Below are 23866 nucleotides of genomic sequence, written 5' to 3' on the forward strand. Positions count from 1 at the left end.
TGTCTCCTGTATAATACACATGTGATATTTTGTATTCAGGGTTGATGAGAAAAATGGAGAGTTACAAGGAGTACATAGGACATGACCTTTGTAAAGTGCCGCTATCAAATATTGCTCAAAGGATTATGTCAGCTATGCAGTCTGTTCCTTTAGAGGAAGCTCAGAATAGCAGAGAAGGTGAACAGAGTGAGTAACTTGTTCAGTTTTTAACTTTGTACTATATTATGTATTTTTGGAAATGGATCATGAAAATGGAAAGACTTAAGGAAAAATTATCTTTCTAAACACTCACTTTGGCATCTTGAGGGGTAAAAGTAGAGTTTCAATAGTTTTACATAGAAATATCTCCAACACTAAGGCCTTGTCTAAACTACACAGTTTTGTCAACAAAAGTCAACTTTCATCAACAAACCAGTGGAGGTGTGCACACTGAAATGCTCCTTCCACTGATGTAACTCCCCTGTTATGCCGACATAGTACAGCCACCTCAACGAGAGGCATAGAACTGTTTGGGATGTAGTTAGTGATACAGCATTAGTGTGGACACTGCGCTTGCTTATGTTGCCGTAATTGGCCTTCAGGGGTGTCCCACAATGCCCATTCTGACCGCTCTGGTTAGCGCTTTGGAGTCTGCTGCGCTGCAGGTACACAGACATGTACCCCATCTCTGTTTAAAGGCCTGGGAACTTTTGAAATTCCTCTTCCTCTTTGCTCAGTGTGTACTGTTCACACAGCATCTTCCCAGCTGACTATGCCGGCTTTCCACAACAGATGCACTCCTGCCTGGAGTATGCCAGAGCTGTTGGATCTGCTAGGTCTGTGGGGAGAGGAGGCTGAGCAGTCTTGGCTTCACTCAAGCTGTAGGAACTTTGATATCTACGAGCACAATGCTCGTGGCATGCAGGAGAACGGACTTGAAAGGGACATGCAGCAGTGCTGTGCTAAGATCAAGGAGCTGAGGCAGATGTACCAGAAGGCAAGGGAGGCCAACTGTTGCTCTGGTGCATTGCCGAAGACATGCCACTTCAAGGAGCTGCGCGCTATCCTCGGCTGTGACCCACTGCCAAGAGCCCTGTGCAACAGGGTTCTCCGGTGTGATGGCAAGTTAGCAGGGAGTTGGAGCAATCAAATTTTTGAATTGCTCTGCTCCGGCACAAATAGTGACTGCTCCAACTTCGCTCCGTACTCTGACTCAAATTAATTTTTAAGTAAATAAAAAAGTGCACACTGTAATTTTGAAAAAACATTATTTTTACTCACTTTTAAAACAATTTAAATGTCATCAACAATGATACAAACTAGAATAATTCATAATTCATTCTGTAAAAAAATTATTGCAGCAATCAAGTAGTCTTTCATAGCCTGCCGCAAATCATTTAAAAAACTTTAAAGCCGAAAACTGTTGCTCTACACAAGTTTGAGTTGTTGGCGTGCTCGAAGCAATTCTACAGGCAGCCTGAATGCGGTGTGGGTAGTCTCAAAAACAGACTTAACTTTTAGCTTACCAATAGACTCCATCGCCTCACAATCTTCCCGAAAGTTTCTCTTGAATAATGCTTCATTACCATTATGAATTGCAGAAACTCGCCGGTGTCTTTCTTGTTTATCCAATTAGTTTTTGAAGGCATCATCTTCTGAAGAATTGGTGCTTGAATTATCTCCGTTTTCCTGTAATGGTTGAAGACATCTCAGGGACTGATGCTTGAACAAGTTCAGAGTGGAGACAAAGTTTGAGAACAGCCTGCTATTTCTGAAGGATGTGAACTTTCCGAAACCGCAAATTCGATTGACTCCTTTTTGTTTTGTTTTCTTCATCCTCTTTTGCAGAGTTCAAATGTAGCAATAGATTTTGGGTTTTGAGTCATCGAGCAGTATCCAGGAGCCCTTCCTTTGCCTTTGGTATTTCCCTTGAGGTAAAAAGAATCCGATACTGTGGGTCAACATAAACCCCAGCAAGAAAATGAATATTGTTAAAAATATTGTTCACATTTCTGCATGGAGGATAGAATTCCTTCTGCAATTTGTTCACCATTTTCTTGCAAGAATTTTGACAGTTTTCACTATCCCTTCATTAAAACTCCTGGAATTACATCAACAGCTTGAAGATTCACGGTTGTTTGGTTTGGCTTTGCCAAGAGGTCTCGCAAGTTCTTCACTTCGTCCCATTCAGCTTTTGTTAACTTGAGTTCTCTTGTTCCAGCAGCAGCCACTTGTTCACAGTAAGATTGAAAAACGAAGCCGATCAATCATCGCAAATGTTGAACCCCAGCAAGTTACAGTATCCAATGATTGAGTTACCCCAGGTAGATCAAGCAGAACACTTTGAATACTTGGGGTTCGTAGTCTGACAACGACTTGTCGAATTTTTGCCAGTAATTTCTTCGCATTTTCTTTGTTCAGTCCATCCCAGATTCACAGCTGAAGAGTGTGAATACCACCCCTCATTAATTGGACTTTTGAGTCGTCCTCCTGAAGCCATGTTGGAAATATGAGGCTAGGGTCATTAACCCATTGCGCAGCAGCATCCATGTTGAGTTTAATTCATCCATTCCTTTAGTTCCTTCATCAGGCAAAATAGCTTCAGTTCTGTCCACATCCCTGTTCTCAGAGGTAGAAATGGTTTCATTGTCCTCGCTGAAATTTTTGATGGCACATATGTTTGCTGCATTGTCAATGCAGATGCTCAGCACTTGCGTTTGACCCCAGATTTTTCTAAAATAGCTTTTACTTGACTTTTCACATATGAAGAATTGTGACGTCCTTCTGTGTCGATTACTTCCAAGATTTTTACCACAGCTTTCTTTTCCTTCTTTGTAGTATTGAGCATTGATTGCAAGGAAATTTCTGTCTCCACAGATCGCCACATCCATTTTCAGGTAGCACAGTTTTTGCTCCGAAGCTTTCTTGAGCTCTTTGCAACCAGACTCAGCTGTGTTGACAACTAAATGACAAACCGCATTGTGCCCCATCGAAATACAAAGCTGCCGACCCATTTCACCTGCAGTTTTTTGGAATCCTTTGTTCCTTAGCCTGAATGTAGTGAGCAGTGTTGAACTCAAGCAAACGATTTCCATCAGCCCTTCATGGAAAGTACTGGCATCCATGGTGACTGTAACCTTTGAGGACTTCAAATATGAGTCAAGTTTTGTTTGCTCAGTTATGGGCTTCTTCTCGGATGAAGCTCCACGAAAAATCTTTTCTCCAGGAGTTTTCAAAGAGCCAGATGAATGTCATTTAGCCGTGTCAGCTTTCTGTTTTTGCTTCATCTTCCTGGTCCTTTTTTGTAACCAGAGTCGCATAAGTTTTCAGGATGGTTACGTGTTACATGCTGCCAAAAGTTGTAACTTTTTGCGCACTTGCTTCACTTGTCTTGAAGCTACATGGTTTGAGCTCGCCATTCACTTTTCCACTTTGCACGTTGCTGATTTCTTCTTTGCTTTTCCCAAAAGCTCAAATTTGGGCTTTTTTCAAATTCAAAAGTAAAGACGTTGTTTAGATCCTTTTTCCGTAAATCGGCTATAAGCCATGGCCAAATCTTCTTATACTGCTACTGCAGCCAAATGTTTCTTGTAATGCTTTTGTTCATTGCTTTTTGAAGATCATAACATTTTTTTTATAATGTACCTGCTTGTGATATCTTAACCACTGAGGTACTTCAAATTTATTTTGGATTTTCTGGGCAAAAATGATCACATTTCTTTTTACACAATTACTAAAGTATATTTTAATATTTTAACATGTTTCTTGCAGTTTACAATACAAGTATCTTTAATATACCTTTTTTTATAAATTGCAAGTTTTTAATATCTCAAACTCTTTAATATAGATATATCAATGAAATTTGGTATGCGCTGTAGCATTAGTACATGCTATCGCTGTTCTACAACATTAATTGTTGAAGTAACGAGGCTACACGTTACAAGGTTGAAAATAAACTTTAACGGGAAAGTGGATTCAAATTGCAAGCACAGTCCTTTTAGTAAAGAGAACAAATTTTCAGAAATATGTTTTTGCTTCATCAGCCTGATTAGATTATACAAGATAGAGCAAATAACAGGTTCTGTCTTGTATAATGTTTCCAGCCTGATGAAGGAAAAAGATTTCTGAAAATTTGCTCTCTTTACTAAAAGGACTGCTTGCAATTTGAATCTGCTTTCCCATTAAAGTTTATTTCGAACATTCTATCATACAACATCATTAAAAAATATATATATATTTAAACTACAGGCATCGTGAACTGTGGGGGGACTGGGCCAATTTTATTATTTTTTAAATCTTCGCCTGTTTAACAGGTACAACCATGGAATGTGGTTTAATGCTAAAACACGCATTAAAATGGTACTCTTAATTTATTTTGTATAATTAACCATTTCCGAGAACTGTTTAAAAATTTTAAACTGCTTAGATGCTTAGAATGATACAATTTTACTTATTTTTAAAATTTGTGGTTCCAAAGTTTAAATGTAGTATTAAATAACCAAAAATTATTAACTTATTATGGAACATATTACCGCTCGTAGCCAGGGGCAGTCAACGACAAGCCTTTCAAAGTGTTTTTGAGATATTAATCAGCAATTAACTTTTCATCATCTCCTTGAAGGGACTGTAGCTCCCTTAAGAAGAATTTTAGGACACGTGTTCACAAATGTTTTTTCTTAAAATGACCTAAAGATTCACCCCCAAAGTTGTGTTGGACATTTTCCAATCATTCTGGATATATCAGAAAAATCACTCCTAATTTATGCAAAAGTTTACTGTATATTTATATGCCTGCTGTACGTGACTTTTTCAGTAAATGTAAAATTACAAACAACGCTACCAAAAGACAGTTGAACAGATGACCTATAAAATAAGTCTGCCAGAGTGATATGGGAGCAGGTACAAATGAACAAATGTACTGGAAACGGAAGCCCGTGTGAGAAATGAGCTTAAGTGGTTAATATGTCTTGCAATATTTTAATATATCAGTAAACATATTTTTTTCAATATACCTGTTTGTGATATCTAAAATGTTGCATCTTGCGTCACACTTTTCCATAATTGCAGCGCTTATAGCGTGTCGTTGATCAACCCTTACAAAAGAAGTATCAACACATACTAATCTAACTATCTAATTAATCTACGCGAGTACGTACTCGCCTAACGTTGGCGCAAGGGTGGGAGCAGTCTGCAGTGTTGTCGGATGTCTGATAATTATCAGATTCTTTAATAAAACATATCTCCAAAAAACTTGGTAATTTTGTATCTGTACATTAAATCTTGATTTTGGCCAAAGTGAGAATAACTGTGACATATTATATAAAGTAGATGTTAATATCAATTGTTATACAAGCTGAAACTTTTGGGCACCTTTAGGACTTCCTTGCTAAATATCATTCATTTTGGATTGAAAATGGAGGGAAAAAAAAAAAAACTGGAACAGTCAAGATTTTCTGTGCTCCGGCTCCGCTCCAGGTCCGGGCAAAAACCTGCAGCTCCACTGCTCCGTGCTCCAGCTCCAGGCTCCGCTCCAAAGCCCTGCAAGCTAGGACCTATTTTTGACTCCAGAGGGGTCTATCCAGTCCCAGTACTCAGGCTCTGGCACACATGAAGCAGGATAGGCAAGCTCTGGTAAGCACCCATTTTGCTCTCATACTGCACGGTGACTGAGGTCTCATTTACTTATTTTCTATCCCTTATCCCTCTTCTACTATATAACAAACAATAAAGCCTATGCAGCTAGGTAGTGGGGGCTTGGTGAAAAAAGTTTGTTAATGTACACTGTCCAAGAGATCTCCATAGAGATCTCTAGGAAACTTTCATGTGGGTACTCTGAAATCCTGTGCTGAAGATTCCTTGGCAGAGCTGCCTTGTTTCTCCCCTTGGTGTAGGAAACTTTATCATGCCAACGGGCAATTGTTTCTGCAGGGACCACAGTGGCACATAGGTAAGTAGCATATGGACCTGGTCTGAAGGCATATGCATGCAGGAGATGGACCCTTGCAGCCGGGTTACCCTATGGAATGAGATATCAGGTTTGATTGTCCCAGCCTGTGGAAAAGGGTGCCAATATTCAGAATATCTCCCTAGGCATGTCTAGTGACCCTCTTTGCAAATCACCCATACCCTTTGTCTCTTCTTAGCCATTCCCTCTTCACAACCCGCCCTGCCTCACCGAACTCCCCATATTTGGGACTCTCACCAAGCTGTGTGTTAGCAAAGGGACAGTGAGAAAGAGGTGTATGTGGCTTTTGTGATTCATGTCTGAGAGTGCAGTCACAATGCTGTGTCTGTTCATTGTTTCTTTGGCTTCTGCAGATGTGCCCTTGAGGACCAATTCCAACACATCAGCAGAGTTCCTCCGTCAGATTAAGGAAGCAAACCAGGAGGAGTAAGAAGGATATGTTTCTCAAAGTACTGCAGTCAATAGATACAGCAGATAGCAAAAAGAGTGTGGAGGAAGACCGTTAATGAAAAACTCAGGCTGGATAGCCTGGAACAGAGACAGGGGCAGGAGGTGATGATAGATGGACAGGAATGGATGATAAAGCCACTGGAGGGCCAGACAGAGATGCTCAAGTCCCTCACAGAGCTGCAGTCTGAGCACATCCGTGCTCACAGAACGCTGTTCCATGACTTCCCCAAACTCCCTCAACACATTCCTCTCATGTTTCTGTTGTGTCGCAGTACTCCTTGCACTCCACCCCCAGAGACTGGTTTCATGATGAAAGTTGGAGTTACACACAGCTGTGAGAGCCTTGACCGTGAGACTATTCCTCATTGCCATTCCTCTGTTTGTGCAAAAAAAAAAAAAAATTATCCTTTTAATTAAAGTGTAGTTTTTGAAACAAAATGAGTATTTGTGTCATGCACACAGTAGTTGCTGCTAATATTCACAGTGGCTACAGGCAAGAACATTTGCTCATCACAGTTAATGTTGAGGAAGGAAGCATTACAGGGGTCATTCAAGGCAGTAAGTAAACATTGCCTAGCTGAATGCATCACATAAAGACACATTACTGGGGCACATTATCAAAATGCTCCTTCAAATAGCCTCCTGCTGAGCCCCTCTAATTGCCCTAGTATCTGGCTGCTCCAAATCAGCAGCCAGCTGATCCACATCAGCACTTGAACCCTGGGGAAACTTCTCCCTTCACTTTGCAAATGTTATGCAGAGCACAGCTGCCTGCCCTGACCATAGGAATATTTTCCTCATTGAGGTTTAACCTGCCAAAAAGGCAGTCCCAGCAACTTTTTAATCTGCCAAACAGGCACATTCAGTCTCATTTGGCACCTGCTGAGCCTGTTGTTGAAGTGTTCCTTGCTGCTGTCTAGGTTCCTGGTGTAAGGCTTCATGAGCCATGGGAGCAAGGGGTGGGTGGGTTCTTCCAGGATCACTATGGGCATTTGCACATCCCCCACTGGAATCTTCTGGTCTAGAAAGAAAGTCCAAACATGCAGTTTTCTGTACAACCCAGTGTTCCTAATGATGCATGCATTTTGAACCTTCCCGTGACCAGCCCTGCACTGATGTCAGTGAAACGGCCCTGGTAATTCACCAGTGTCTGCAAGACCATGGGGAAGTAGCCCTTTCAGTTGATGTATTCTGTCTCAAGATTGTCTGGGGCCAAAATTGAGGTATGCATGGTGTCTATCAAACCGCCACAGTTAGGGAATAGCGTTGTCACAAAGCCATCAAGTATTTCCTGCACATTACAAAGAGTCACAGTCCTTCATAGTAGGAAGCGATTAATGTCCCTGCACACTTGCATCACCATAATCCCCATGGTGGACTTTCTAACTCCAGACTGATTAGCAACTGACAGGTAGCAGTCTGGAGTTGCCAGCTTCCACACAGTGATCACCACTCACCTTTCCATTGTGAGCACAGCTCTCATTCTGGTGTCCTTATGCCCCGGGGCAGAGGCGAGCTTGTTGAAGAAACTTGTTGATGTTGAAGGTACCTAGTGCATGGCACAGCAATATAGAGTATTCCCATGTAATGTAATGTGGCTTCAGTCTTAACCAATTTAGTTTGAAAGCTCCATGGTAGGATCTATTGGACAAAGAAAGCAGTTGGTGTGGTGCCTTTCTGGTGTGCAAGTTCATGGTGACTTGAACAATATGGTCCAATTCTGTACACTTGTTCAACCTCAACAGTTTCACTGAGGAGTTGCATCAGTATTACAGAATAGAATTTGTACCCATATGTGCAAGTCATCTTGGAAGTCAGTGTACAAGTCAAACATGTTAAATTTGTGTAGTTCCATTGCTGCAAGTCAGAGTTGATAATGTGTGCACTGACCACTTTCACTAGCAAGACTGCACTTGTTTCAGGATATTTACAAATTTCATGGCATTACTGCAAGAGTTGTTGAGTAAATGACTCAGTTAACCATTTAAAATTGGATATCTTAATCCCATGTAAGAATATTGTTAAAGCATAGAATTATAGAATTGTTGGGCTGGAAGGGACCTTGAGAAATCAAGTCCAGCCCCATGTGCTGAGGCAGGACCAAGTAAACTTAGACCATTCCTGACAGGTGTTCGTTCAGTCTGTTCTTAAAAAACCTCTAATGATTGGGATTCCACAGCCTCTCTGGAAGCCTATTCCAGAGCTTGACTACCCTTGTAATTAGGTTCTCCTAATATCTATCATAATGACAGGTTTCAGAGTAGCAGCCGTGTTAGTCTGTATTCGCAAAAAGAAAAGGAGTACTAGTGGCACCTTAGAGACTAACCAATTTATCTGAACATAAGCTTTCGTGAGCTACAGCTCACTTCATCGGATGCATTCAGTGGAAAATACAGTGAGGAGATTTATATACACACAGAACATGAAAAAAATGGGTGTTATCATACACCTTGTAAGGAGAGTGATCGCTTAAGATGAGCTATTACAGCAGGAGAGCGGGAGGGGGGGAGAAAACCTTTTGTAGCGATAATCAAGGTGGGCCATTTCCAGCAGTCAACAGGAACGTCCGAGGAGCAGTGGGGGGTGTTCCTCGGACGTTCCTGTTGACTGCTGGAAAAGGCCCACCTTGATTATCGCTACAAAAGGTTTTCTCCCCCCCTCCCGCTCTCCTGCTGGTAATAGCTCATCTTAAGCGATCACTCTCCTTACAAGTTGTATGATAACACCCATTTTTTTCATGTTCTGTGTGTATATAAATCTCCTCACTGTATTTTCCACTGAATGCATCCGATGAAGTGAGCTGTAGCTCACGAAAGCTTATGTTCAGATAAGTTGGTTAGTCTCTAAGGTGCCACTAGTACTCCTTTTCTTTTTGCTAATATCTAGCCTAATATTTCCCTGGCAGCAGATTAAGCCTGTTATTTCTTGTTTTACCGTCGATGGACATGGAGAACAATTGGTCACCATTTTCTTTATATCAGCCCTTAACATACTTGAAGACTATTATTAGGTTCCCCCTCAGTCTTCTTTTCTCAAGACTAAACATACATAGGTTGTTTTTTTTAATAGGTCAGATTTTCTAAATCTTTTATAATTTTTGTTGCTCTCCTATGGACCATCTCCAATTTGTCCAGGTCTTTCCTAAAGCTTGGTGCTCAGAATTGGATACTCTATTCCAGCTGAGGCCTCACCAATGCTGAGTAGAGCGCAACAGTTACCGCCTTTGTCTTACATACATACAAAAGCAGTCAGGTATAGTATATACATGTACTCTTGCTTGTAGGTGGTTGGTCTTGAACTTTTTTTTAAAATGGAGTTAGTTGGGCACTGTTCTAAAGACCAACCAAACCAATAAAAAGTTCTTACTCAAAGGAACATAAAACATTAGGAACTATACCACAGTCAAATATACCTAAACATGACACAAACGTCATCTAAATGTTACATTGCCATGAGGTGGACTGACAGAGAACATATTACTTATTCCAGGCCAACAGCTGGTAGTGTAGATCTGCTTTTTGACCCCCACATTTCCAGTTTTTAACTTCTTTTTTTTTTTTTTAAAGTATCTTGCCTAAGTAGATTTTCCTTTCCGTAGTCCATTGAGGCAGTAACCCCTGTAATGTGTTCAGACATGCCATGCTTGAACCAAACTCTTCCATTTCTTTATTTGCTTCTTGGGTAGGTGACTGATCCATCTGAGAAAAAGAACAGCAATGCTTCAGGAATAATTAAAGCAATATGGAAACCTGTGTTTGGAAAAAAATTGTGATTTGTCAGCAGCAATATCTCTTGATCCATGCTTCAAAAACTTGATAAAAACCATTGGGCTACTTGCTAAATCGTATCTTATGTTTGACGCAGTAGTAGCTGGAAAGTTCATTTTTTATCTAGGACGTACTTTTTAATTCTAGAATGGTAGTGATTTGTCCCTAAGCATTACATCTCAACAAGAACCTAAACTGTCCTCAGTTAGGCTAATGAAGTCATGCTTTTCATGTTATTGCTCGTTATAACTTATATATACCTTTCAGTACTCTTAAACTGTCAGAACTATAAAAACATAATTAAGAAAAAGCTACAATAGTAGATTTAGTCATAGCTGTAAATTTATGTAATACAATTTACACAAACTAGATGACAATCTAAAGATTTCCAGTTTGAGAAACATTAACAAAAATAGTCCCTGGGCAAAGGTGGCAGTTCTGACTTGGTCTGTTATTACATCCTGACAACCCCAAACATACCTACCAAATAAAAGTATACAAATACATATGCAACAATATCCATAACACTTTTTAATCTGTCTTGCCCTCCAAGATCCCGGCCCTCCTCTCAAAGGGATAAGCTTGCTGCCTCTATTCTGTTCTCAAGCCCCTACTGCCTTGGAAACGAGGGACTGAGTTCTAGTGTAGGTCCATTTTTCTGTGTGATATTATGTTGCTCTGCTGCTAGATCTTTGTGATCTCCTCTTCATATTTAAAATGAGAAATTAAAGGTATTACTTTTATAAAAGAAAATGTAGACAATTCACAGAACTCTTTTGTAGGTGGAAAAGAGAAAGTAGATATAAAAACAGTAATTTGTAAACTTGAGGAAAAACAAAAAATAGAGTACTTACTTCTAAATAGAATTGTCCTACTTACCTAAAACTGGATACTTTTAAAAACAAACTTACAGAAAATACAACATTTTTGTGAAACCACTTTCAACCTAGTAAACAAGGTCTTGATTATTCCTATTCTATACTTTTAAAAATAAGTTTACAATTTGTGCTCTATTCTGAGAATTTCCTAGGTTTAAGCCTGTTAATTTGTATGATAGATGGAAAAAGAAGTCAATTCTCAAGAACAGGTAGACTCAAAATGGAGAGGAATCACAATTTTCTGTTTTAACTGTTTCTCTTGTAAGACACACACAATTCAACTTCTGAGATAAGCCTTTTAGAACCCCCTCTATGGAGACACTTTTAGACCGTATTTTATTGTAATACATGGAGAATTGAATGTGATTTTGCTAATCTCTTGGAAGTGCCTGTTGGAAAGTTTGTATGTCTCTATTTCATCCAAAAATTATGGGCTTTATGAAGGAATTTACTGAGTGAAACTCTATGGCCTCTGGTATGAGACTAGATGATCACAATTGTCTTTCTTCTAGCCTTTAAAATCTTTGAAAGCAAAGATAGGTTTATATTGCCATCTAGTGTAATTTTTTTCAGCCTGCAGGAAAAAATATACAAAACAGAACTAAGGTTAGTTGGATATTAAGATACAGGTGAGAGCCACTGAGCAGTGCATGGTGAGGAAGGTATAAGTGGGCATAACTAGAGATTCCCTTGGAATAAAATCTAGAACGTTAATGGATTATTTTTTTAATTGCATTAAATGAGGTCCTTAGCAGAATTAATAAAAAGAAAAGGAGTACTTGTGGCACCTTAGAGACTAACCAATTTATTTGAGCATAAGCTTTCGTGAGCTACAGCTCACTTCATTGGATGTGTAGCTCACGAAAGCTTATGCTCAAATAAATTGGTTAGTCTCTAAGGTGCCACAAGTACTCCTTTTCTTTTTGCGAATACAGACTAACACGGCTGTTACTCTGAAACCTAGCAGAATTAATGTTTTACAATTTTTTCTCATTTAATATTGTCCACTGATCTTCATCCTATAATGCAACAGTGTAGTATAATTTATTTGATGTTTATTAGCTTTATGTTTTTAGTGTCTGGCCTTACTGAAGGAAAGGTCCCACTTACTACAATAAGAGTTTTACCTGAATAAATACTTCAGAATTTGGCCAACTTGTTGCTTTTAAATAAATAATAGAACTTACCTATTGGTTGCCTGTTTCATTGTAATAGCAGTTTAATATTCAAGATATAAATAAATATAATTTGTTTTATAAATATACATACTCTGTATATATTATGGTTGAGCTGTAGTGATACCATAGTTAAGGTTGTGGCAACATTTATATTTTGACAAAACTGTGAAATGTAAAAGTATGTGTGGAGCAGGGAAATGCCATTGAAATTAAAATTCATTGTATTTGAATTTTTATGTTGGTTTGGTGCAGATCAATTTAATACATTTGGATACATTACATGTTGATGTAAAAATGATCAATCAATTTTTTTTAATAGGATAAGGACTATTTTGGGTGCCTTTTGTTAAAAACGTATAAGTTCCAAGGGGTCTGAGTTTTGCCTCGCACATTACATCTGCTAAGTAGGACAATATTAACTAGAAGTAGGTACTCCTATTTTTTGTTTTTTGTTTTTACGTTACTATTTTTTAATTTTGTCTGCATGAAGCAGACATATTAAGCACTCTCAACACTATCATCGGCATGTGACAAGTGTTGTCTGCATTGTAGGACTTTTCTGTAATATAATATATTATATAATATTGGTCTATGGGAAAGTTCCCTGAGCTGCAAAATAGGAGACCATGAGGTGAAATCTTCTCTACTGAGGGTGCTTTATATTTCCTTACATTCACCACCCTTATTACCAAACAAGGCTGTGATCCTAACCCTGGAAGGTAGGTAAGTATGAGCTGCTGCTTCTCTGCCGCCCCCCTGGCCCACATTGGTTCCAGTTTTACAAATATGTTAACAGCAAAATTACATAAGGTCATTCTGATATTTGGGAATATAGAACCCAGTTCTGTAATGTGGTAGATCCAAACCTTACCCACTTAATCCACTTTTATATGCTTTGGTTATCTCCTCAAAATCTATTATAGTGGGAATAGAATCCAGGATTCCTCATCTCTGGTTTTCTACAGTTGTCTAGCAAAGAGTGGTGTAATCCAATGGGAAATTGCCAAGTCTCCCCCCCTCCCCTCCCCGCCCCTTACTGTCTGGTCCACAGAAAGGCTAGCTCAAGTCTTAAGGGCATAAATCCTATGGCTCTAGCTCAGGGTCTCGGGATTCTACAGGGCCAGGTTTCAAACCCTTGCTGATGATCCACGTTGGGGGAGAGCAGGGGGAAGCTATTGTGAATGAATGTGATACTAGAGGGTTGCACGTTTCATTGTTTCTGTAGCCCAAGCTCATTGTGCAGACCAGGGATGTAAGTTACATACCTCCATGTGCCATCCCCACTGTGGCTCATGCAGGCTGAGGTATGTGTATTGTTTAACTCTTTAAGTGCAAATGGCTTTTGAGAGGAAAAAACATGCAGTGAGAATCCGTGGAATGTATGGCTAGATTAGAGCCTATAGCCATTTTACAGTGTACTGCCACAGAACTTAAATTCAATTGTCATTTAAGCTGCTCGTCTTTTTCTTATATATATATAAATGTTAGTTATTGAACCCAGGGTCAAACATAATTCCCTCAAATGTTTGGGCCCATGCTATGATAAATCATAACATTCAAAAACATAACATAATACACCTACATATGACATAAATATAAGTGGTGAATTTAAATTAAGTACCTCCAAACAGCCATAAGAAGGAGTGTTGAATAATCCAAATATCTAAAGCAGGAGTATTTTCAGTTCATCTTGCACTCACCCCACCTCATGCCAGGGGTTGTGCATCTCCCCTCCACCTCTCCACCCATGCCAGAGTCTCTATGTGTCTCCAAAGTAAATTTAGTCTCCCACTGGATTGGAAGGGATGGGCAGATAGCTGGTGCCCTCCCCCACATGGAATTGGCTTTGGGGAAGCAAAGTACTAAGAGGGAGGAAGGAATAAAACCTCTTTCATTCTCCTCTCCCTCTGGCTCCCCCTGATATTTCTTTTCTTTCTGTCTGGGAGATAAATCTTACAGGATATCAACATTTTAAACTCTATTGGGATATGGGCAGAGCTGAGATGGAGGTTGGGGTTAGGGGTTGGAAGGTCAGTTACTGAGCTGGTTAAAACAGCTAAGTGAGCTACGCAGATGCAAAGGGGCTCTGTGTGACCCTCATTTCCACTTTCCTGTTTGCTGATTCTCTCCGGTCCCAAAAAGTCAATAGGGTTCTGCCCAGAACTTTCCTTGAAATTTTGGAATCGATCAAATATGGTGCTCCAAAGTTATTGGGTTACTTACAGACAAACTGAGAAATTCCATCAAGTTGAGTAAAGGGCCTTGTTCACTCTGCCAATAATTTTTTGAAACAATTTAATTCAGCAAACTGGAAAAAAAATAATTCCATCATGTGGAATGGTGCTGATCCCCACATGGGTCATTAGCAGGGTTAGGATATTTAGATACACGGCACAGACCTCTATCACTTGAGCTAACTGGTAGCTGGTAACGGTAGTAAGTTGTTATCCTCTGGGCCATCAACTAAAAGGGGCTGGCGTGCACTTTGCCAGTGGGTTTTATGTCTATTTGCTAGACAGCAGAAAAATGCTGAGACTTTGGAATACCAGTTTCAATTCCAGGTTCTGGAGGGAGATGTTCTCTAGAAGTTATATACCCTTCTGTCCTTGTTCACCCTTCTGCTCCTGTTCTGTTGGCATCTATCCTTGTTCTCCTTGGTTCCTATCTTCCTATCAACTACCCTGGCTCCTGTCCCTGTTTCCCCTCTGTTTTAACCTCTCCCAGCCTACCCCTGCTTCTCATCCCTTTGCATTTGATGCAGATTGTTCTTGTTCCTCCATCTGTCTTGAGCTCTGGTAAGCTCAAGAGGAAAGTATTTCCTTGCTCTCAGTTCTTGTGCCTGGCACCAGAGTGCATCACCTGCTGCCAGAAGGGTCAGTTGTAAATAAAATCCTGCTCAGCCCTAGCAGTTCTTCTGGGATAAGGCATGCTCAGGCACTCTGTGGGGATGAAACATGCGCAGTCTGGTTGACACACAGGATTTGTGTGCACGAATGGAGCCTCTTGGTGAAGGAGGACTCTTTGGAGAATAAAGCTGCCAGCCTCTAAGGGTTAGAATTGTATATGAATTGCGATTTTTCAGATGCTTATAACTTGCCCAAATGTGAATGAATGGCTTTTTCACAGGAATGGGAAAACGCACATCCTTAACACCAGAGACTGACCTCTGCCAAATGTCAAGCCCTTGCAACAGCACACAGAGGTATTAATGCATCTCAGCGAAGTTGTGCAGGTTTTTTCAACATGGGAAAAATGTATTTTTCCTTATAATTATTCTAGAAAACAGCTGAATCACTTTAACACAATCTTTTTTAAAAAATTTCAGCCTGAAGCATATAAATGGCAGGGAAAATTTCAGTGCAAAAGCTTAAAGTTTGGTGAAGTTAAAAGCAACTGAAAATAGGGCCTTTTAAAGGAAAGGTTTTGGAGATCTTAGCCATAGGTATTGATGCCACTTTTTTTTTTTTTTTAAGGTAATAGTGAGAAGATGAATGAGTATAAATTCAGGGGAAAGAAAATCACTTTGGAAAATGAAGAGGCAAGTATATTGTAAAACTAAGGAAAAAGTTCAAAAAATGTACTTTTTATGTTGTTTTATTTTCCATCGTAAATTTTATAAACAAACTCTGTGTGTATGATTAGTCACCCATTCAGACAATATGCATCCTTCTTCTAGCTTTCTGTCTTACCTCTGTCATCCAGTTAGCAGCAGGAGTCTTGGTTCCAGTTCTGCCTTCTTTGTCAGCTCACTCTAATGACTGCCAAGTTGTCTCTAGCTGTTTCTCCAGGAAGAAGCTGGTATTACTTTTGAGGTGCCATTTCTTTCCACCACTAGTATAATATGGGGACTATGTTTACCTTGCTTCTTTGTGGCTCCTGGGGACATAGCTGTAATCAGCCATAGGAGGTGAGTGGAAAGGGTATATTGTGCATGCGGAGTCAACCCCGTCCCACCCCAAAAATAAACACACTCAGAGGCGTATATTGTAACTAGCAGAAAAAGAATTCTAGTGAGCAGAGGAGGAAAGAAGACATGCCCAAATTTCTGCTTCCTGTTTCCAGCAAGAACATTTTTTACCCTAGGAGCCATAGCCTGGAACAGTCAGGATTACAGTATTGCCAGCCCCAAGTGTTGAAAATTCATGAGTCAAACCTTTCCTTCCTCCCAAAATGACATTTTGAAATAGAGTAAATTAATCATTTTGTTTGTCTGCTCTGCCTTTGAGCCTTTACAGGAGAACTGTCACCCACAGTTTTATGTGTAATACTTCCAGTGTCATAATTCAATTTTACATGCACACAAAGTGAACACAAAAAATGTAGGTTTCAGAGTAACAGCCGTGTTAGTCTGTATTCGCAAAAAGAAAAGGAGTACTTGTGGCACCTTAGAGACTAACCAATTTATTTGAGCATGAGCTTTCGTGAGCTACAGCTCACTTCATTGGATGCATACCGTGGAAACTGCAGAAGACATTATATACACACAGAGACCATGAAACAATACCTCCTCCCACCCCACTGTCCTGCTGGTAATAGCTTATCTAAAGTGATCATCAAGTTGGGCCATTTCCAGCACAAATCCAGGTTTTCTCACCCTCCGCCCCCCCCCCCCAAACTCACTCTCCTGCTGGTAATAGCCCATCCAAAGTGACCACTCTCTTCACAATGTGTATGATAATCAAGGTGGGCCATTTCCGGCACAAATCCAGGTTCTCTCATTCCCTCACCCCCCTCCAAAAACGACACACACAAACTCACTCTCCTGCTGGTAATAGCTTATCCAAAGTGACCACTCTCCTTACAATGTGCATGATAATCAAGGTGGGCCATTTCCAGCACAAATCCAGGTTTTCTCACCCCCCCACCCCCATACACACAGAAACTCACTCTCATGCTGGTAATAGCTCATCCAAAGTGACCACTCTCCCTACAATGTGCATGGTAATCAAGGTGGGCCATTTCCAGCACAAATCCAGGCTTTCTCACCCCCCCCCCCGAAACACACACACACACACACACAAACTCACTCTCCTGCTGGCAATAGCTCATCCAAACTGACCACTCTCCAAGTTTAAATCCAAGTTTAACCAGAACGTCTGGGGGGGGGGGGGTAGGAAAAACCAAGGGGAAATAGGCTACCTTGCATAATGACTTAGCCACTCCCAGTCTCTATTTAAGCCTAAATTAATAGTATCCAATTTGCAAATGAATTCCAATTCAGCAGTTTCTCGCTGGAGTCTGGATTTGAAATTTTTTTGTTGTAAGATAGCGACCTTCATGTCTGTGATTGCGTGACCAGAGAGATTGAAGTGTTCTCCGACTGGTTTATGAATGTTATAATTCTTGACATCTGATTTGTGTCCATTTATTCTTTTACGTAGAGACTGTCCAGTCTGACCAATGTAAATGGCAGAAGGGCATTGCTGGCACATGATGGCATATATCACATTGGTGGATGTGCAGGTGAACGAGCCTCTAATAGTGTGGCTGATGTTATTAGGCCCTTTGATGGTGTCCCCTGAATAGATATGTGGGCACAGTTGGCAACGGGCTTTGTTGCAAGGATAAGTTCCTAGGTTAGTGGTTCTGTTGTGTGGTATGTGGTTGTTGGTGAGTATTTGCTTCAGGTTGCAGGGCTGTCTGTAGGCAAGGACTGGCCTGTCTCCCAAGATTTGTGAGAGTGTTGGGTTATCCTTCAGGATAGGTTGTAGATCCTTAATAATGCGTTGGAGGGGTTGTAGTTGGGGGCTGAAGGTGACGGCTAGTGGCGTTCTGTTAGTTTCTTTGTTAGGCCTGTCCTGTAGTAGGTGACTTCTGGGAACTCTTCTGGCTCTATCAATCTGTTTCTTCACTTCCGCAGGTGGGTATTATAGTTGTAAGAAAGCTTGACAGAGATCTTTAGGTGTTTGTCTCTGCCTGAGGGGTTAGAGCAAATGCGGTTGTATCGCAGAGCTTGGCTGTAGACGATGGATCGTGTGGTGTGGTCAGGGTGAAAGCTGGAGGCATGACCATTGTGAAGAGAGTGGTCACTTTGGATGGGCTATTACCAGCAGGAGAGTGAGTTTGGTGTCGGGGGGAGGGCGGAGGGTGAGAAAACCTGGATTTGTGCTGGAAATGGCCCAACTTGATGATCACTTTAGATAAGCTATTACCAGCAGGACAGTGGGGTGGGAGGAGGTATTGTTTCATGGTCTCTGTGTGTATATAATGTCTTCTGCAGTTTCCACGGTATGCATCCGATGAAGTGAGCTGTAGCTCACGAAAGCTCATGCTCAAATAAATTGGTTAGTCTCTAAGGTGCCACAAGTACTCCTTTTCTTTTTACAAAAAATGTAGAACTCGCTGCTTGCTATTTGGCAGTAGAATTCACTCCACTGCATCAGCTGATAGAATGTTTGGGTGTCATGCTAAGGATATTCCCTCTCTTTCAGCCTTAATGGTGTGCTATTGGGAACAGGGGCTCTGGAACAATTTTTATAGTGGGAGTGCTGAGAGCTATTGAACCAAACTGTAAAGCCTTCATATAATGGAAACCACTTCAAGCCAGGGGGGGTTCCAGCACATGTGATTGGGAATGCTGGTTGGGGCAAACTCTTTTTAGTGCCCCCCACTCTGTTCACTTCAGATTCATCCAGTTTGTCTTCTTCCCTAACCAGATACTATCAGTCTAGGGTGACTAGACAGCAAATGTGAAAAATCGGGACGGGGGTGGGGGGTAATAGGAGCCTATATAAGAAAAAGACCCAAAAATCGGGACTGTCCCTATAAAATCGGGATATCTGGTCACCCTATATCAGTCAGAACCATTAGCTACGTTGATGGCAGACAAGCCACGTACAAGAAGACAGATTTTTCTGTTAATTGTGTTTGGTTATCAACTTGTTCCCAGAGTGTGTAGTCTCAGGCTAGAGAATTGGTTTCATAACTTTGAAGCTAGGGAGCATGAGGAATAAGCTGAGGAAGGGGAAATTAATGTCACATTTTTGGTACCCTGCTTGATAAATGAGGCGAAAGAGTGAATGGGCATGGAAAATAAACTTCCATTTGGCCTCTGAAGACTGTCTTTCCAGGTCATGGATGAAGCACTTTAATATGAATGATAGAGAAGCTTGTACAGCAGCTGCTAATACCAGTTTTGCAGTCAGTTGGCTGTTAACTTTGCACTTTCCATGAGCCCTTTAATTCACTTAAATATGACCCCAACAGCGACAATTGAAAAATAATAGTAATTTTTATTACAAATAATATAAAGGAGTAGAGTGATTTTTTGAAAGGGATGCATATTTAGTCTTTATAGTGTTTTCTCTTTGTTATATAGTCTTGTTAAACTGAATCTTTCTATCTTAATAGAACTCATAAAATGCATCAGGCAGATTTATTTTAAAATGAAAGTAAGACAATATCAACATATTTGAGTTTTTTCTGCATAAACCATTTTGAAAAGCTTTTCAGGAAATGTTAAATTTATATTTGCTTAATTTTCTGACCTATAATATTAAGGTGAATAATGTATCCACTAAAAAGTTTTTGGTTCTTCCAGGAGATCCATGATTCTATGGCTGTATCATTAAATATGAATACCAACACTGCAAAAAGCAGTAGTCTGTTAGCTAGTACAGAACTTACGGACAAAATGTTCTGTAATCAAAACACTAAAATAGTGAGCTCAGTATTGCTCACTTCTAGTATGAGCACTTCTATAAATTACCAGGATGTAGACCTACCAAAATGGGACTATACAGAGAGAAACTCGTCAGCACAAAGAAAGAAAAATAAGAATAGTGAAAATAATAAAATCACCAGTCTTAAAAGGAAGCAGGATATATCTACTTATTGCTCATACAAGATGGAACAGTGGTTACCAATGAAAGAAGATGTTAATTCACATAAAACAAAGCATGATTGGGCTGCTGAACAAGCAGAAAAAACATTTTGTGACATCAGAAATTTAGGACATGAGGAAAAAAGCCAGTTAATCACAACTATAAAAGAGGCAGTAGCTCTGGTAGTTACTATGGTATTTCAAGATGGTTCTTCACAGCTGAGCTCAGATCAGGTTAGTGAATAACAATCTTTTTTGTTCTATGAATTTAAGAAAATGTTCATACTAGAGCTGTGAAAAATGTGTGAAACTTGCCTGATTTTGAGTTTTGTTAAGCTCTGACAAGGATCAATAAATGGTTTGAGAGAACTTGGCCAATTTGTGGAGTTTTGAAAAATATTGATGCAAAACCAGGTGAAACATAGAGGTTCCAGGTGAATTTTCTTTTTAGATTCAAAGCAAAACTCATGGAATGTAGAACCATATGGGTGAATGTGTTGATGGGTATACAGATCGACTCACTCAAGGAAAGAGGCTTTATTGGGGCTGATTGTACAGAGAAGCCTGGAGTCAACATGGAATGGTGTTTGAGGACTTCAGAAATCTGCATAGGTGATGATTCTTTTGGATTAATCAAGAATTTTATGATTGTCATGCCAACAATTGGTCTGTCTCAGGTGGTTATAGAGTCTTCTAAGGCTGGATACACACTAAATCTAATGTTTGGGTTGAGAGTGCAGTATGGAGGGTTGGATATTACCCGTGTCAGATACTTATGGTTTCCTTTGGTTTGAGGTTGGGGTACATGTATTCCAACTGGAGAGGGACTTGATCTGATGATCCTCCTTGAATGGTGGTTGGAACCAGGATGTTTTCAGGTATCCTTAAGGGACATGGTTGATTCCCAAATGACTACTCACAATGGTTAGGAGTTTTTTGTCTTCCACTACTGGTACAATAGCTCTTAATAGCCACCCCCCTTTGCTGGCTTTTCTCTCACAGATCAGTCATCTAGGTAGGGGTATACCTGCACCTGCCTCCTCTAGAGGAAGTCTGCTACAACCGACATGCATTTGGTGAATACTTGGGGGCTGTTGACAGATTGAATGCGAGGACCGTGAACTGATAGTGTTTGAGCGCAAACTGGAGAAAATGTCTGTGTGCAGGTCAAATGGTTATATGAAAGTATGCGTCTTTCATGTTGAGTGCGGCGTACCAGTCTCCCGGATCTAGGGAAGGTACAATAGTGCTCAGGGAGACCACGCGGAACGTCAACTTCACCATGAACTGGTTGAGTCCTCTCAGGTCTAAAAGGGGTCTGAGACCCCCTTTTGCCTGGGGGATTAGGAAATAATGGGAGTAGAAGCCCTTTCCCCTTAGCTCCTGAGGAATCTCCTCCACTCCCCCTATGGCGAGGAGCGATTGCACCTCCTGGATAAGGAGTTGCTCATGAGAGGGGTCCCTGAAAGGGGGTGGGGAGAGGAGGAAGGAACAGAATTGGAGAGAGTATCCCACTTCTACCATGCAAAGAACCCAGTGATCCTATGTTATTTGGGACCAAGCATGGTAGAAGTGGGATAGATGATTCAGAAAACATGGTAGCGTGGTGGGTGCGCCATCCTTGGGCACATCTTCAAAAGGCCTGTTTAGAGCCTGTTTAGACTGGCCATGACCTTGCCCGAAGGGGGGTTGGAAGGTTTCTGCCTGCCGTTCCTGCCCCTTCGTCTATAAAAATCCTGCCTCTGCCGAGGAGGATATAAGCACTGTTGTTGTGGTTGAGACTAAAGTGCTTGCATTGGGTTGCCGGCGTATGCATTCCCAACGACTTAATGGTCGCCCTGGAGTCTTTCAAGCTGTGCAGCTTGGAGTCTGTCTGCTCTGAAAAAATCCCCACGCCCTCGAAGGAAAGGTTCTGTAGGGTTTGCTGCACTTCCGGGTATAACAATTAAAACATGTTAATTCGCAACTACATATACTATAATATACATATATGCTAAATATTATACATAAATCTTTACTAAATTTGGTGGTTCTCTTTGCTAACCAGGAGGAAACACTATATCTGTAAATATTTTATTTAAGCATTTATATAGCTCAATCTAAATGTATTCAGATTTTAAATTTTTACATTTTTATTGTGTTAGAATATGAAAATTTATCATTGATTCTGAAGCCATAAGGGACCATTGTGATAATCTAATCCATGCGTTCTCAAACTTCATTGCACTGGAACCCCCCTTCTGACAATAATGTTACTACATGATCCGTGGAGGGGGGGAGGCGTGGAGCCCAAGCCCTGGGGAGTGGGAGAGAGGGCTTCAGCCCTGGGTCCAAACAAGTCTAATGCTGGCCCTGGCGACCCCATTAAAATGGGGTCCTGACTCACTTTGAGGTCCCGACCCACAGTTTGAGAACTCCTGATCTAATCTGATGTCCTGTATAGCACAGCCTATAGAATTTACTCAAAATAATTCCTAGAGTATAGCTTTTGGAAAAACAGCCAATCTTGATTTAGAAATTGTCACTGATTCATTTCTTATTGTACTAGATGCTTAATTTTGTATTCATGAGTTGTATCAAGCTGCATTTGAATTGAAATTGAAATTCAATTAAAAATACACAGAACTAGCACTTAATTTTTTTTTAATTAAACATGGCTACCTTAAATGTGTTGGATACATAAGGAAAAAAAAAGTAAATATATCAAAACATATTTTGCATTTAAAACTGATTTATTAAGCAAAGTATTAACTGTAGTTAATGAATTCACAGATTGTTTCTGGTTTCCATGGGCCAGATTATCAGAGGTATTTAGGTACCTAGTAGGATTTTCAAAAGTCCCTAAGCAGGTTAGGTGCCTAACTCCCATTGAAATCTGTATTTTTAGCTGTCTAGCTGCATCTTCTGGTGCCTAAATACCTTTGAAAATCTAGCCCCATGCCCTTCAAGTTTTTTAGAATTAGTAGAGCTCATTGTCTCTCATCTGGTTTTTGTTTTCCAATCTATAAATAATCTTTTCTGCTTTTTCATCTCCCGCTCTGTTTCTCAACTTTGAATGAAATATTCCCAATGAAGAAAATATTATCTCTGCACCTCTTAACTGAAACCAAAAATAACCAATGCAAAAGCTTTTCTGCACAACAGAAACTGAAAATACTTATATTTGGAAAAATGTAAATATCAGCATCCACTCTATTATGAAGACCACAAGTATTGTAGATACTTATTGTAGTACATGGTTTTGTGGCATATTTATAAAGCTTGTATTGATCTTAAAAAGTTAGTCCCCCTCTCCCATTTCTGTATATACTTTAAAAAACAGCATCCTCTAACTCACTAAAATTTGAGAAGGGTGCATTTTGATGCAGGGTGGTTTTTTTTTTTTTTTTTTTTGCTTATTTAAAAGATGTTAATACACTATAGTAATGTTAGGTCATACTGCAGTTGTGAACAGGTAAGGTGCTTGAGCAGAAGCTCCCTCAACACAAACTCAGAGAGTCACTGGCAGGTATTTATTGAGATTTCCCTAACTTTGAAATTCACTGCTCTACCTTGGTCCACCAGAAACTTCTGGACAATAAGGCAAAGACCATCTTTTTCCTCCAGGTTTTTGAGAAAGTGTGTGCCGAGAGTTGGAAGGGTTAATTTATTCTGCTATTCTCATATTAGTAGTTGGATGTGTATGTATTTATATGTCAGGATGTTATGACTAGTCTTTAATATTATATAGTATTTTATACTGTGTTTGTTTTTAAATGGGATGAGTATTCAGGGTTAATGACTTAAATTATAAACTCTTGGGTCAGGGACCATCTTTTTTATTTGTG

General features: G+C 40.1%; 1 protein-coding gene across 1 annotated transcript in view; it reads left to right on the plus strand.

Annotated features, from left to right (window-relative positions):
- The first annotated feature begins 53 nt into the window (after positions 1 to 53).
- Positions 54 to 23866, plus strand: part of POLN (DNA polymerase nu) — a 192962-nt gene continuing 169149 nt past the window's right edge. Inside the window, exons 1-3 of the mRNA XM_077816181.1 lie at positions 54 to 186; positions 15691 to 15755; positions 19758 to 20273. Of these exons, the coding sequence (XP_077672307.1) occupies positions 54 to 186; positions 15691 to 15755; positions 19758 to 20273 (714 nt within the window). The remainder of the gene's footprint in view (positions 187 to 15690; positions 15756 to 19757; positions 20274 to 23866) is intronic.

The sequence above is a fragment of the Eretmochelys imbricata genome, chromosome 4 (assembly GCF_965152235.1).
Source record: "Eretmochelys imbricata isolate rEreImb1 chromosome 4, rEreImb1.hap1, whole genome shotgun sequence".
In the NCBI taxonomy this organism is placed as follows: domain Eukaryota; kingdom Metazoa; phylum Chordata; order Testudines; family Cheloniidae; genus Eretmochelys; species Eretmochelys imbricata.